At 41.0% G+C, this 13,022-nt stretch overlaps 1 protein-coding gene across 3 annotated transcripts in view; it reads left to right on the top strand.

The window, feature by feature from the left end:
• MCUB (mitochondrial calcium uniporter dominant negative subunit beta) overlaps nucleotides 1-11,687 on the top strand; it is a 95,715-nt gene extending 84,028 nt beyond the window's left edge. For all 3 annotated transcript variants that reach the window (XM_070791078.1, XM_070791076.1, XM_070791077.1), the window contains 4 exons: nucleotides 4,022-4,182; nucleotides 9,101-9,304; nucleotides 9,963-10,079; nucleotides 11,458-11,687. In XM_070791078.1, coding sequence (XP_070647179.1) covers nucleotides 4,022-4,182; nucleotides 9,101-9,304; nucleotides 9,963-10,079; nucleotides 11,458-11,535 — 560 coding nt within the window. In that variant the 3' untranslated portion in view covers nucleotides 11,536-11,687. The remainder of the gene's footprint in view (nucleotides 1-4,021; nucleotides 4,183-9,100; nucleotides 9,305-9,962; nucleotides 10,080-11,457) is intronic.
• Nucleotides 11,688-13,022: the final 1,335 nt, after the last annotated feature.

The raw sequence follows: 13,022 nt of genomic DNA, 5'->3' as shown, positions 1-13,022 counted from the left end.
GCCACAAGGGAAGCCCAAGAATATTGGAATGGGTTGTCATACTCTCCTCCAGAAGATCTTCCTGACCCAGGGATCAAACCCACGTGTCTTATGTCTCCTGCACTGTAGGCAGATTCTTTACCATTGAGCCACCAGCTCTTCCATTCTCCAGGGGATCTTTCCAATCCAGGGATCAAACCCAGGTCTCCTACATTGCAGGCTGATTCTTTACTCTCTGAGCCACTGGGTCATTGCTGCTGCTGCTGCTGCTAAGTCGCTTCAGTCATGCCCGACTCTGTGTGACCCCATAGACGGCAGCCCACCAGGCTCCGCCGTCCCTGGGATTCTCCAGGCGAGAACACTGGAGTGGGTTGCCATTTCCTTCTCCAATGCATGAAAGTGAAAAGTGAAAGTCAGGTCGCTCAGTCGTGTCCGACTCTTAGTGACACCATGGACTGCGGCCCACCAGGCTCCTCCGCCCATGGGATTTTCCAGGCAAGAGTACTGGAGTGGGGTGCCATTGCCTTCTCCACTGCCTTGTTTCTTTAGATGGTTTTTTTTTTGCCTTTTACCTGCTTTGTAATTTTTTGGTGAAAGCTGGACATGATACTATTGAAAATAGAAGCTGAAGCAAGTAGGTCTCTATTGTGAGGTACTACGTGAGTCTGACCAGGAGTTCAGCTGTTTGCTATAGCTGTAGGTATCAGAGGCTTCAGTTTCTTCTAGTGACCCTGTTTTCTCTCCCCTGTTATGTTCAAGTTTCTCCAGAAATTCTTACTTGAATAGAGTCTGTGTCTTGCACAGAACTGGAGCCCTATTGATGTAATGTTAAGGTATTGGGGAGGAGAAGCAGTGTATAATCTTATGATTAAGTCTCAGGGTTTTTACTGGGCCAGGATTACTGTGCTGTGACCTTCAGAAGAGTTTATCTTTTTTTTTTCTCTTTCCAATATGAGACAGGAAGGTTAGAGGGGCCTGGAGTTGGCTAATTGCCCTTCCTCCAGGCCAAATTAGGCTCTGGTAGAGCACAGTGATGGAGAAGGCAATGGCACCCCACTCCAGTACTCTTGCCTGGAAAATCCCATGGACGGAGGAGCCTGGTAGGTTGCAGTCAATGGGGTTGCTAAGAGTCGGACACGACTGAGCGACTTCACTTTCACTTTTCACTTTCATGCATTGGAGAAGGCAATGGCAACCCACTCCAGTGTTCTTGCCTGGAGAATCCCAGGGACGGGGGAGCCTGGTGGGCTTCTGTCTATGGGCTCGCACAGAGTCGGACACGACTGAAGCGACTTAGCAGCAGCATAGCACAGTGCATCCTTGAACAGCACAGGTTAGAACTGTGTGGGTCCACTGACATGCAGGTCTGTTTGAGTGAGCACTGCAGTACCACGTGGTCCACAGTTGATTGAGTCCATAGAATCATGGACACAGAGGGCCAGCTATGAAGTTACATGTGGATTTTTGACTACGTGGGGAGTCGGTGCTCCTAACCCCAACGTTATTTGAGGGTCAACTGGTTATTTCCTAGGTATAGAGAAAGTAATGCTCAGGTCTATTTCAGAATGGTTAATTTTCTACTGTCTCTGCTGGAAGCAGATCTCTGACCTTCACTGTGAGAAGCTGATGGGACTGCTGGAGATAAAACTCATCAATGTGAGTGTGTTTATTTCTCAAACTAGTCAGCACTGAGCCTCCAGCATTTCAACAGTTGTAGTTTAGTGTTCCTACCTGTATTGGCTCCAGAGGATTCTGCTTAGTTAACTGTGATTGTGGACTGCTGAGGGTAGGGTGTATAGTGAGTCTGTGCCTTAATAAACAGATGATGAGACAAGTAAATCAACATGTAAGGGAGGGCCCATGTTTATAATTAGAATGCCAGGTTCTGACTGGTAAATATGGGAGGGCTGCTGTAGTTGAAAAACCATTATATTGCAGCCAAATTCAGGCAAGAATCATCAACAGATACCAAGGGGATTGAGAGGAGTGGGAGGAGGTGATTTAGATAAAATAAAGAACAGTGAAGAACTACAAAAACAATTGAAAAACAAGTAATAAAATGGCGATAAGTACATACTTATCAATAATTACTTTAAATGTCAATGGACTGACTACGCCAATCGAAAGACATAGGGCAGCTGTTTGGATTAAAAAAGACAAGAACTTTTTGTATGTGGCCAACAAGAGACTCACTTGAGAGCTAAAGACACATAGAGACTGAAAGTAAGGGATGGAAAAGGTGTTTCATGCAAATGGAAAACGAGTGAAAGACCTCAGTAGCCATTTCTCCAAAGAAGACATACAGGTGGCAGCAGGCACATGAACAGATGCTCAGCATCACTAGTTATCAGAGAAATGCAGATCCAGACAATGCAGTATCGCTTCACACCTGCTAAGAGTGACTGTCATCAACAAGTCTACAAATAACAAATGCTGGCCAGGACGCAGAGAAAAGGGAACCCTTCTGCACTGTAGGTAGGAATGTAAATCAGTGCAGGCATTTGGGAAACTGTGGAGGTCCCTCAAAAAGCTAAAAATAGGACTAGCACTAGCATGTGCCCCAGCGATTCCACGCCAGGTATGTATATGGAAAAAATGAAAGCGTGAACTGGAGAAGATACATGCGCCCCAGTGTTCATAGCAGGGCTGGTTACAGTAGCCAAGATATGGAAGCAGCCCAAGTGTCTATCAACAGATGTGTGTGTGTGTATTGGAATACTGCTGTATATACTCAGACCTCAGTAGACATTTTGGAATGTCTGCTCAGCCATAAAAATGAATGAATATTGCTCAGCCATAAAAAAAAAAAAGAATGAAATTCTGCCATCTGCTGCACCATGAATGGACCTAGAGAGTATTATGCTTAGTCCGACAAAGACACGTACTATATGATATCATTTATATGTGAAATCTAAAAAACAAAGCAAATTATATAGCAAAACAGAAGCCGACGCACAGATATAGAAAACAAACTAGTGGGAACCAGTGGGGAGAAATAAGGGGCGGGGAGGCAAGACAGGGGTAGGGGATTAAGAAATACATACTACTATGTATAAAATAAGCAAGAATACAGCACAGAAAATTACAGCCATTATTTTCTAATAACTTAATGGAGTGTAATATGTAAAAATACAGAATCACTATGCTGTATACCTGAAACTAATATAATATTATGTCAACTATATATATATGGCGGTAAAAAAAAAAAGAGGAAATGCTGACAAAAATGGGAGTAAGTCATAAGGACACAGGAGCCAGCTGGAGGGTCTCCCACTAACCATATCTGGTACAATTTGAACATCCTTGGCTCCCATGCTTGTGACTTGCCTGCCCCTTTTTATTTTAAACATTTTCTTTCTTTCTCATGTAACTAGATGATTCAGGCTGATCTTGTACTCCAGCACTGATACCAGCCTTTTCGCTGAAGATACCTCCAAGAAAAATATTTCTAAAAATGTAAAAAAGAAAAAATTTAAATAATTAAAAAAATCAGAAACTGCGGTTCCCCTGAGATCTATATCTTATTGAAAATAACTTACACTTGAATTGCTTTTCAAATGTATACTGTACTGTTGTTTACATGTTTGTACACCAGCTTCCCTCCCCAGTGGACCCTAAAATGATTTTGGATAGAGAGCTGAGGGTTAAGAAGGATCTTAGGTTAACTCAGGTATAAAAGTGAACCTGTAAACTGATGTGTGACAAACTCAGGTGAGGTATTTACATGGGTTCTGGTACATGGATACTCCTTTTTCCTGTATTACTCTTCCTTTTTTTTTTTTTTTAAAAGAAAGAAACAGTGCTGGTCATATTACAAAAGAAAAAAAGACAAAAACATAATGTATTTTAAACCTACTGTCTGGTTATTATTATTCCAGAAAGAGATGAATGTCCTCACCTGAGACAGAAATAAAGGCCGATATCAAATGCCCCTCAGGGAGTGGGGAGCACCCAGACAGGCAGCCATGGGGGCGCAGATTTTGTTCCCTGAGGAAAAGATGTGGTGGCTGCCTCACGTTTCCTCTGTGTCTTCTTTTCTCAGAAAACCTGAGCAGCGAGCAGGCTACTGAGATGGAAAACATGAAATCTTTGGTCTACAGACTGTTCACCGCCTTGCATTTAGAAGAGTTTCAGAAGAAGAGAGAGCACCATCTGCTGGAGAAAATCGACCACCTGAAGGGACAGCTGCAGCCCCTCGAACAGGTTTGGAAGCATCTCAGTTGAGTCTGTTTGTAAATAATCATCGTTTGGTCACAAAGTCGTGTCTGACTCTTCAGCGACCCAATAGACTATAGGCCGCCAGGCACCTCTGCCCATGAGATTTTAATACTCAGTATTGGTATAACTGCTCCATCTGAGCGTTTTTCTGAATGCTTCACATAGGTTTATTTTCTCCTTTAATCCTCGCAGTGAACCTGTGAATTCGGTATTATCAGCCTCATTCTTTGCATGAGGAAACTCAGACAGCAAAGGTACATAGCTACTATGTGGAAGAGAACTTAGCTCTGGCAGTCTGACTCTGCTGCCATCTTAGACTCTCTGCTGTGCGTTCTGTCTGTGGATGGGCCAGTGTCTCAGTGAGTGTGTATAAGATCAACTGCGATACACTAGCTGGAGCACTACCATTTTTTTTTTTAAGACAATGGGCCCTCCACTCCCACTCTGCTCAACTGAATTGCAATTGGAAAGTTAGCAGTGGCTTCCTAACATCTGAAGTTAATCAGTGGTGGAAGGAAAACAAAACCACAAACTTTTCTAGGGAGGAGGGGCAGGAGTCTGTTTTAAGGGAAAAATGCATTTTTTTAAACCTCGTGTTCCTATTTGTGATTTTTAAAAATGGGTAGGTATATGTGTATCTTTGTGTATGAATAAAGAGTTTCTAGAGATAGAAAAAATATTGTTTTATTGAAGTATAGGTGATTTACAGTATTATAGTCTCTTGTACAGCAAAGTGATTCACACATTCTTTTTTACATTCTTTTCTATTATAATTTGTCATAGGATATAGAGCTATGAAGGGACAGGCTACCCACTCCAGTATTCTTGGGCTTTCCTTGTGGCTCAGCTGGTAAAGAATCCACCTGCAATGCAGGAGACCTGGGTTCAGTCCCTGGGTTGGGAAGATCCCCTGGAGGGTAGGGTACGGCAACCTACTCCAGTATTCTTGCCTGGAGAATCCCCATGGACAGAGGAGCCTGGCAGGCCACAGTCCATGGGGTCACAGAGTCGGACACGACTGAGCAGCTAAGCACACCCACATTTTCATTTTATCTTTACTTAAAGTTGATAATACATTGCACTTGTGTTAAGATTAAAAAATCTAAAAAAATGGCTAATAGAAAGTTTTCCTTCTACTGTCCTCTCAGCACCATATCCCTGAACTGTGAATCATTTCAGACTTTATCTGTGTACAAATACAAATATATGATTTTGTTCCCTTTTCCAGTAAAGAGTATATGCTGTTGTACACTAGTCTCACCTTTTTTCACTGACGGTATATCCAGGAAAGATCTCCACATTGTACCTAGATAGTTTTTGTTATTTTACGCTTAAGAATGAACCTATAACGAATCATGTGTGTGCAAGTATTACCTGTAGGATACACAGAAGTGAAATTGCTGGGTCAAAGAAAGTAGACATAATTTTAGCTAGGTTTAGAAGGTGACTTCTGGGCTTTTCATTGTATACCCTTCTGTTTATTTTTTCCATGACCAGGTATTACCATTATAATTTAAAAAATGGTTGACTAATGAATTGATTTGGAAATAAGTGATCACTCATGAACGTACATGTTTTATAAATTCTGGTTTTTCACAAATCTTACCTCTTTAATGCAGATGTGTATTACTTTCATTCCTTTGCTTTTTTTTTTTTTTAATTGGTGCACTGTAAACAACTAACACTGAAACCATACTCACAGAAAACTCGTCAGTCTAATCACACTAGGACCACAGCCTTGTCTAACTCAATGAGACTAAGCCATGCCCGTGGGGCAACCCAAGTGGGCGGGTCATGGTGGAGAGGTCTGACAGAATGTGGTCCACTGGAGAGGGGAATGGCAAAGCACTTCAGTATTCTTGCCTTGAGAACCCCATGAACGGTATGAAAAGGCAAAATGATAGGATACTGAAAGAGAAACTCCCCAGGTCAGTAGGTGCCCAGTATGCTACTGGAGATCAGTGGAGAAATAACTCCAGAAAGAATGAAGGGATGGAGCCAAAGCAAAAAGAATACCCAGCTGTGGATGTGACTGGTGATAGAAGCAAGGTCCGATGCTATAAAGAGCAATATTGCATAGGAACCTGGAATGTCAGGTCCATGAATCAAGGCAAATTGGAAGTGGTCAAACAAGAGATGTCAAGAGTGATTGTCAATATTCTACGAATCAGCGAACTGAAATGGACTGGAATGGGTGAATTTAACTCAGATGACCATTATATCTACTACTGTGGGCAAGAATCCCTCAGAAGAAATGGAGTAGCCATCATGGTCAACAAGAGAGTCCGAAATGCACTACTTGGATGCAATCTCAAAAACGACAGAATGATCTGTGTTCGTTTCCCAGGCAAACCATTCAGTATCACAGTAATCCAAGTCTATGCCCCAACCAGTAACGCTGAAGAAGCTGAAGTTGAACGGTTCTATGAAGACCTACAAGACCTTTTAGAACTAACACCCAAAAAAGATCTCCTTTTCACTATAGGGGACTGGAATGCAAAAGTAGGAAGTCAAGAAACACCTGGAGTAACAGGCAAGTTTGGCCTTGGAATACGGAATGAAGCAGGGCAAAGACTAATAGGGTTTTGCCAAGAAAATGCACTGGTCATAACAAACACCCTCTTCCAACAACACAAGAGAAGACTCTACACTTCGACATCACCAGATGGTCAACACCGAAATCAGATTGATTATATTCTTTGCAGCCAAAGATGGAGAAGCTCTATACAGTCAACAAAAACGAGACCAGGACCTGACTGTGGCTCAGATCATGAACTCCTTATTGCCAAATTCAGACTTAAATTGAAGAAAGTAGGGAAAACCACTAGACCATTCAGGTATGACCTAAATCAAATCCCTTATGATTATACAGTGGAAGTGGGAAACAGATTTAAGGGCCTAGATCTGATAGATAGAGTGCCTGATGAACTATGGAATGAGGTTCGTGACATTGAACAGGAGACAGGGATCAAGACCATCCCATGGAAAAGAAATGGAAAAAAGCAAAATGGCTGTCTGGGGAGGCCTTACAAATAGCTGTGAAAAGAAGAGAAGCGAAAAGCAAAGGAGCAAAGGAAAGATATAAGCATCTGAATGCAGAGTTCCAAAGAATAGCAAGAATAGAGAAGAAAGCCTTCCTCAGCGATCAATGCAAAGAAATAGAGGAAAAAAACAGAATGGGAAAGACTAGCGATCTCTTCAAGAAAATTAGAGATACACTCGATAAAGGACAGAAATGGTATGGACCTAACAGAAGCAGAAGATATTAAGAAGAGGTGGCAATAATACACAGAAGAACTGTACAAAAAAGATCTTCATGACCCAGATAATCATGATGGTGTGATCACTCACCTAGAGCCAGACATCCTGGAATGTGAAGTCAAGTGGGCCTTAGGAAGCATCACTATGAAAAAAGCTAGTGGAGGTGATGGAATTCCAGTTGAGCTATTTCAAATCCTGAAAGATGATGCTGTGAAAGTGCTGCACTCAATATGCCAGCAAATTTAGAAAACTCAGCAGTGGCCACAGGACTGGAAAAGGTCAGTTTTCATTCCAATTCCAAAGAAAGGCAATGCCAAAGAGTGTTCAAACTACCGCACAATTGCACTCATCTCATATGCTAGTAAAGTAATGCTCAAAATTCTCCAAGCCAGGCTTCAGCAATGTGTGAACCGTGAACTTCCTGATGTTCAAGCTGGTTTTAGAGAAGGCAGAGGAACCAGAGATCAAATTGCCAACATCCACTGGATCATGGAAAAAGCAAGAGAGTTCCAGAAAAACATCTATTTCTGCTTTATTGACCATGCCAAAGCCTTTGACTGTGTGGATCACAATAAACTGTGGACAATTCTGAAAGAGATGGGAATACCAGACCACCTGACCTGCCTCTTGAGAAATTTGTATGCTGGTCAGGAAGCAACAGTTCGAACTGGACATGGAACAACAGACTGGTTCCAAATAGGAAAAGGAGTACATCAAGGCTGTATCTTGTCACCCTGCTTATTTAACTTATGTGCAGAGTACATCATGAGAAACGCTGGACTGGAAGAAACACAAGCTGGAATCGAGATTGCTGGGAGAAATATCAATAACCTCAGATATGCAGATGACACCACCCTTATGGCAGAAAGTGAAGAGGAACTCAAAAGCCTCTTGATGAAAGTGAAAGTGGAGAGTGAAAAAGTTGGCTTAAAGCTCAACATTCAGAAAACGAAGATCATGGCATTCGGTCCCATCACTTCGTGGGAAATAGATGGAGAAACAGTGGAAACAGTGTCAGACTTTATTTTTTGGGGCTCCAAAATCACTGCGGATGGTGACTGCAGCCATGAAATTAAAAGATGCTTACTCCTTGGAAGGAAAGTTATGACCAACCTAGATAGCCTATTCAAAAGCAGAGACATTACTTTGCCAACAAAGGTCCGTCTAGTCAAGGCTATGGTTTTTCCAGTGGTCATGTATGGATGTGGACTGTGAAGAAGGCTGAGCGCTGAAGAATTGATGCTTTTGAACTGTGGTGATGGAGAAGACTCTTGAGAGTCCCTTGGACTGCAAGGAGATCCAACCAGTCCATTCTGAAGGAGATCAGCCCTGGGATTTCTTTGGAAGGAATGATTCTAAAGCTGAAACTCCAGTACTTTGGCCACCTCATGCGAAGAGTTGACTCATTGGAAAAGACTCTGATGCTGGGAGGGATTGGGGGCCCGAGGAGAAGGGGACGACAGAGGATGAGATGGCTGGATGGCATCACTGACTCAATGGACGTGAGTCTCAGTGAACTCCGGGAGTTGGTGATGGACAGGGAGGCCTGGCGTGCTGCGATTCTTGGGGCCACAAAGAGTCGGACACGACTGAGCAACTGAACTGAACTGAAACAACTAACAGTCATTTGTTTTTCCCTCAGATGAAAGCTAGAATCGAAGCTCGCTCAGAAGCCAAAATCAGTGGACTCCTGTGGGCTGGATTAGCGATGCTGTCTGTTCAGGGCGGAGCAATGGCCTGGCTCACCTGGTGGGTGTACTCCTGGGATATCATGGAACCAGTTACATACTTCATCACATTTGCAAATTCCATGGTCTTTTTTGCGTACTTTATAGTCACTCGACAGGTAAGTAGAGTGTTTAGAAAATGGTTAAGTTATAACGTCTTTTGTAAATAATTCCTCACTCAAGTAATGAACAAAAAAATCCTTCTTACTTATTGAATTACTGCTACCTGGGTTCTTTTCAGCTGTTAAATTTTGTTGTTTTTCCAGATGGAGATTTATATTAGCATAGAGAAAGTGTGTATAACCTCTATAGTGAAAATATAGTGCAACTTAAACCCCTCCTTTGAGATACACACATCAAATTTGTGTACTCTGAAAATATAGTGCAACTTAAACCCCTCCTTTGAGATACACACATCAAATTTGTGTACTCTGCGTCCTGTTTATAAATGAATTTCTATTTCAAACCACCCAGAAACTTTAGCTTTGTCTTGTGATTGTTTTGCCAAAAGTATCCATTTTCCATTTCCTCTCTTCTATCCCTGCATGTGTGATTTCTCTTCTCTGCTTGCTTGCTTTTGAAAGGAACAGTTGATCTCGAGTGAGACTAAATGTTTCACTTGCGTTGCCTTATGCTGGCTCTGATGGCTACAAATATGATGGCAAATATTGTACTGATGTGCCTTCCTCTGCTTTATTGTTGCTAAGACAAGTGTCTTTCTTGCTGAGGTATTATGTTCATTTAAAGCATGTTCTGTTTTGCTTTGCTTTTTTTTAGGATTATACTTACTCAGCTGTAAAGAGTAGGCAGTTTCTTCACTTCTTCCATAAGAGATCAAAGCAACAGCATTTTGATGTGGAACAGTACAACAAGCTAAAAGATGACCTTGCTAAGGTACCTCATTGCAAATATGACATCTTACAGCCAGTCTTATTTGGGAGCCAGAATTTAGGGTCAGGGAAGCATCCTCAGTGGCTCACTCACACAGGTTAAATCTTGGTCCTACATAGGCTTCTCTGTATTTTGGTTTGTTCAGTGAAACAGCTGACATGTCCTGATACTAATTTCCTACAGTTTTTTGGTCATCTGTATTCTACATGGGGATAGCTTTAAATGTAAATAGGAAAAGTCTTAAATGACTCTGAGATAATAATAGTTTTCAATAGAAATCTATTTCTAAGTGAAGATGTGTTTTTAAAGAAAGAAGTCCAATATCAAGCTCAATTGCAAATTTTGAACCCATTAAGAACATAAGACTTTTAGGAAGGTGAGCACTCTGTTAAGACAATTTTGAACTCTAAATACTTTCCAGGTTTCTTCTTCTTAAAAACAGAAGCCATATGGCATTCCTCCTTTCATCTTTTCCTTCTTTCAGATGAGAAAACAGAGGTGTATACCCTGTTGCAAAGTGGGGAAACCAGGGTATGAAGCCAAAAGTTTGGCTCTGGAGCGGTACTCTGGAGCACTTCCATATAATCTGATTCCTAGGCAGCTGTTATCTCTGGCCTCTCAGCAGACCCATTAGTTTTTTAATTTTTCTTAGCAATTTTATAACAAAGTTTTAGAAAAAAATGTCTTCTACTGTTCAATACATAATCATTTAATAGCCAGTGATCAATCATATCTTTTGTTACCTGTATCTTCTAAACTACCCATCCCTCAAATTTTTAAAAAAGGAAAGATATAACAGGAATTTATAGTCCAAAAATTGGAGATAAAGAGGCTTTAAAAATACATTTACATTCCATATAATCATTCCTTAGGAAAAATGTAATGATGCTTTTTGGGATACTTACATTTAAATGATCCAATCCAAGAAGGCTGAAGAATGTTCTCCTAACTAGTTTCCAGCACTGGGCATTGAAGATTTAGATCTTTAAGGTAATAAAGTTGAGAAAAAGGGGAAGCTAATAGGTCAGATTAATGGAGTTTTTGTTGTTGTTGTTTTGTTGCTGCTATTGTTTTTCATGAGCTAGAAAAACCACTATAGAGGGGAAAATGAACATAATAACTATAAGGAAGTACTATAAACTCACAGTTTATTTACTATATATAATATAGTATAGTGTATATACATATAGTATATAAAGCATATACTATAAACTCATACTATAAAACTCTTCTACAAAAGCATCCACATAAATTGAACTATCGTGGGCAGTTGCCACTTGTCGTTTCGGTCTGTGTGTTGGCCTCAGGAGATGTTAGAGTTATGAGCTTCCTTGCAGCAGTGGTTCTCTCTGATCAGTGCCCCTCCTCTTCCCTTGGACAGGCCACTGAAGCCCTGAGACATGTGCGCCGCTCTCTCTATTTGCGGATGCAAGTAGAGGAACTCGATGAAAGGAAGTAATCTTACATTTTTATTAATCTTACATTTTTAATGTCAGTGAATTTTTCCATGATGTGTTTATTTTGCAACTGGAACTTTTTGAATCCCACAGTTCATTTGCATTTGACTGTTTCAATCTCTTGTTAAATAAAAAAAAATGCTTGCAAAACACAGGTATTCTATGATGCTCTCATTTGAGATTTTCGGTTTGTGGATTTTCACGGCTTGTTGAGGTTTACTGCTGGAAGGATCTGGGCTGCACCCATCAAAATCAACGCTGCTGCTGTTACAGGTCATCATTTAAGCAGCTCTGTCAGCCTGTCCCGTGTTCCTTCCTGTGCGGACGTGAAACGGTCAGTGTGCCTGGGTTCCCTTTCTTAGGCTTCATTTAAAATCATCTGGTCATTAATTTCTTTTTAATTCACAGTAGTTGGAAAATTTTTATCATTTGATAGTTAAATTATAAAATATCATTTGAAATGTTTCATCTTAATATTTACTCAAGTTACTCTTTATCATTTGTTGTCAAGTATTGTTCTAGACACTTTACATATAATTATTTGTAATCCTATAATCCTATGAGGTTGCTGTTTTTAATCCCAATAAGGAAACTAAGCTTTAGCATGGTTAATTTGCCCAGGTGTACATAGCCAGAAAAGATTTAAGCACCTACTCAGAGTAGATGATAAATCTGTATAAATGTACAACTCATGGTGTTCAGTCCATTACCTAGGATGTCACCTTTTCAGTGATTGACTACGGGACAGAAAGGGTAATGATGACACCCTGATACTGAGATTTGCTTTAAGAAAAAGAACACTGTTTTAAGGGTATACCTTTCAGTCAAATCAGATTCAAACTTCAAACACCTTAATTAGAGCAACACCCAGTGATCAGGGTGCTAGTCTGTATCAGTATCTCTGAAACCCGCAGAGTCTGGATTAGCAGTATGTTAAGTGTTTTATTAACAAGCTAAGAATATGCACTTATGACAAGCACTTAGGACATGTTCTGCCTTTGAGGAACCCTGTTCCCAGGAAGGGCCAAGACCATCAATACAATGAAAGTTAAGAGAAATCAGTTGGGCAAGGTGGGCCTTACCTCTTGGGAGTGCCGTTTGCTGTACTGAATTCACTGATGCTTCCATCCCCAGCATCAAGAAGAATGCCTGGCCCCTGTGACATACCCGAGAGAGACAGGTGTCTGGCATTTTCAGGTTTAGAGCTAGGAGAAAGCTGGGACCAGGAAAGAGAAAGGATGGCTTCTGAATTCTCAAACAGTCTAAAGGAAAACCTGGGAAGAGGTGTAGACTAGAGCAGGGGTTGGCAAACTAATACCTTTACTTGTTTTTGTAAACAAAATTTTATTGGAACACAAGTATGAACGCTGATGCACCGTCTATGGCTATTCTCACAATATGGCATCAAGGTTTGATTGCAGCAGACAGTGTGGCCTGCAAAGCCAAACACAGTTCATCTCTGGCTCTGTACAGAAAAATTTTACTGACC

This window comes from Bos indicus, chromosome 6, assembly GCF_029378745.1.
Source record: "Bos indicus isolate NIAB-ARS_2022 breed Sahiwal x Tharparkar chromosome 6, NIAB-ARS_B.indTharparkar_mat_pri_1.0, whole genome shotgun sequence".
NCBI lineage: Eukaryota > Metazoa > Chordata > Mammalia > Artiodactyla > Bovidae > Bos > Bos indicus.
The sequence above is the reverse complement of the archived record's forward strand: the minus strand, read 5'-3'. Positions and strand labels throughout refer to the sequence as shown.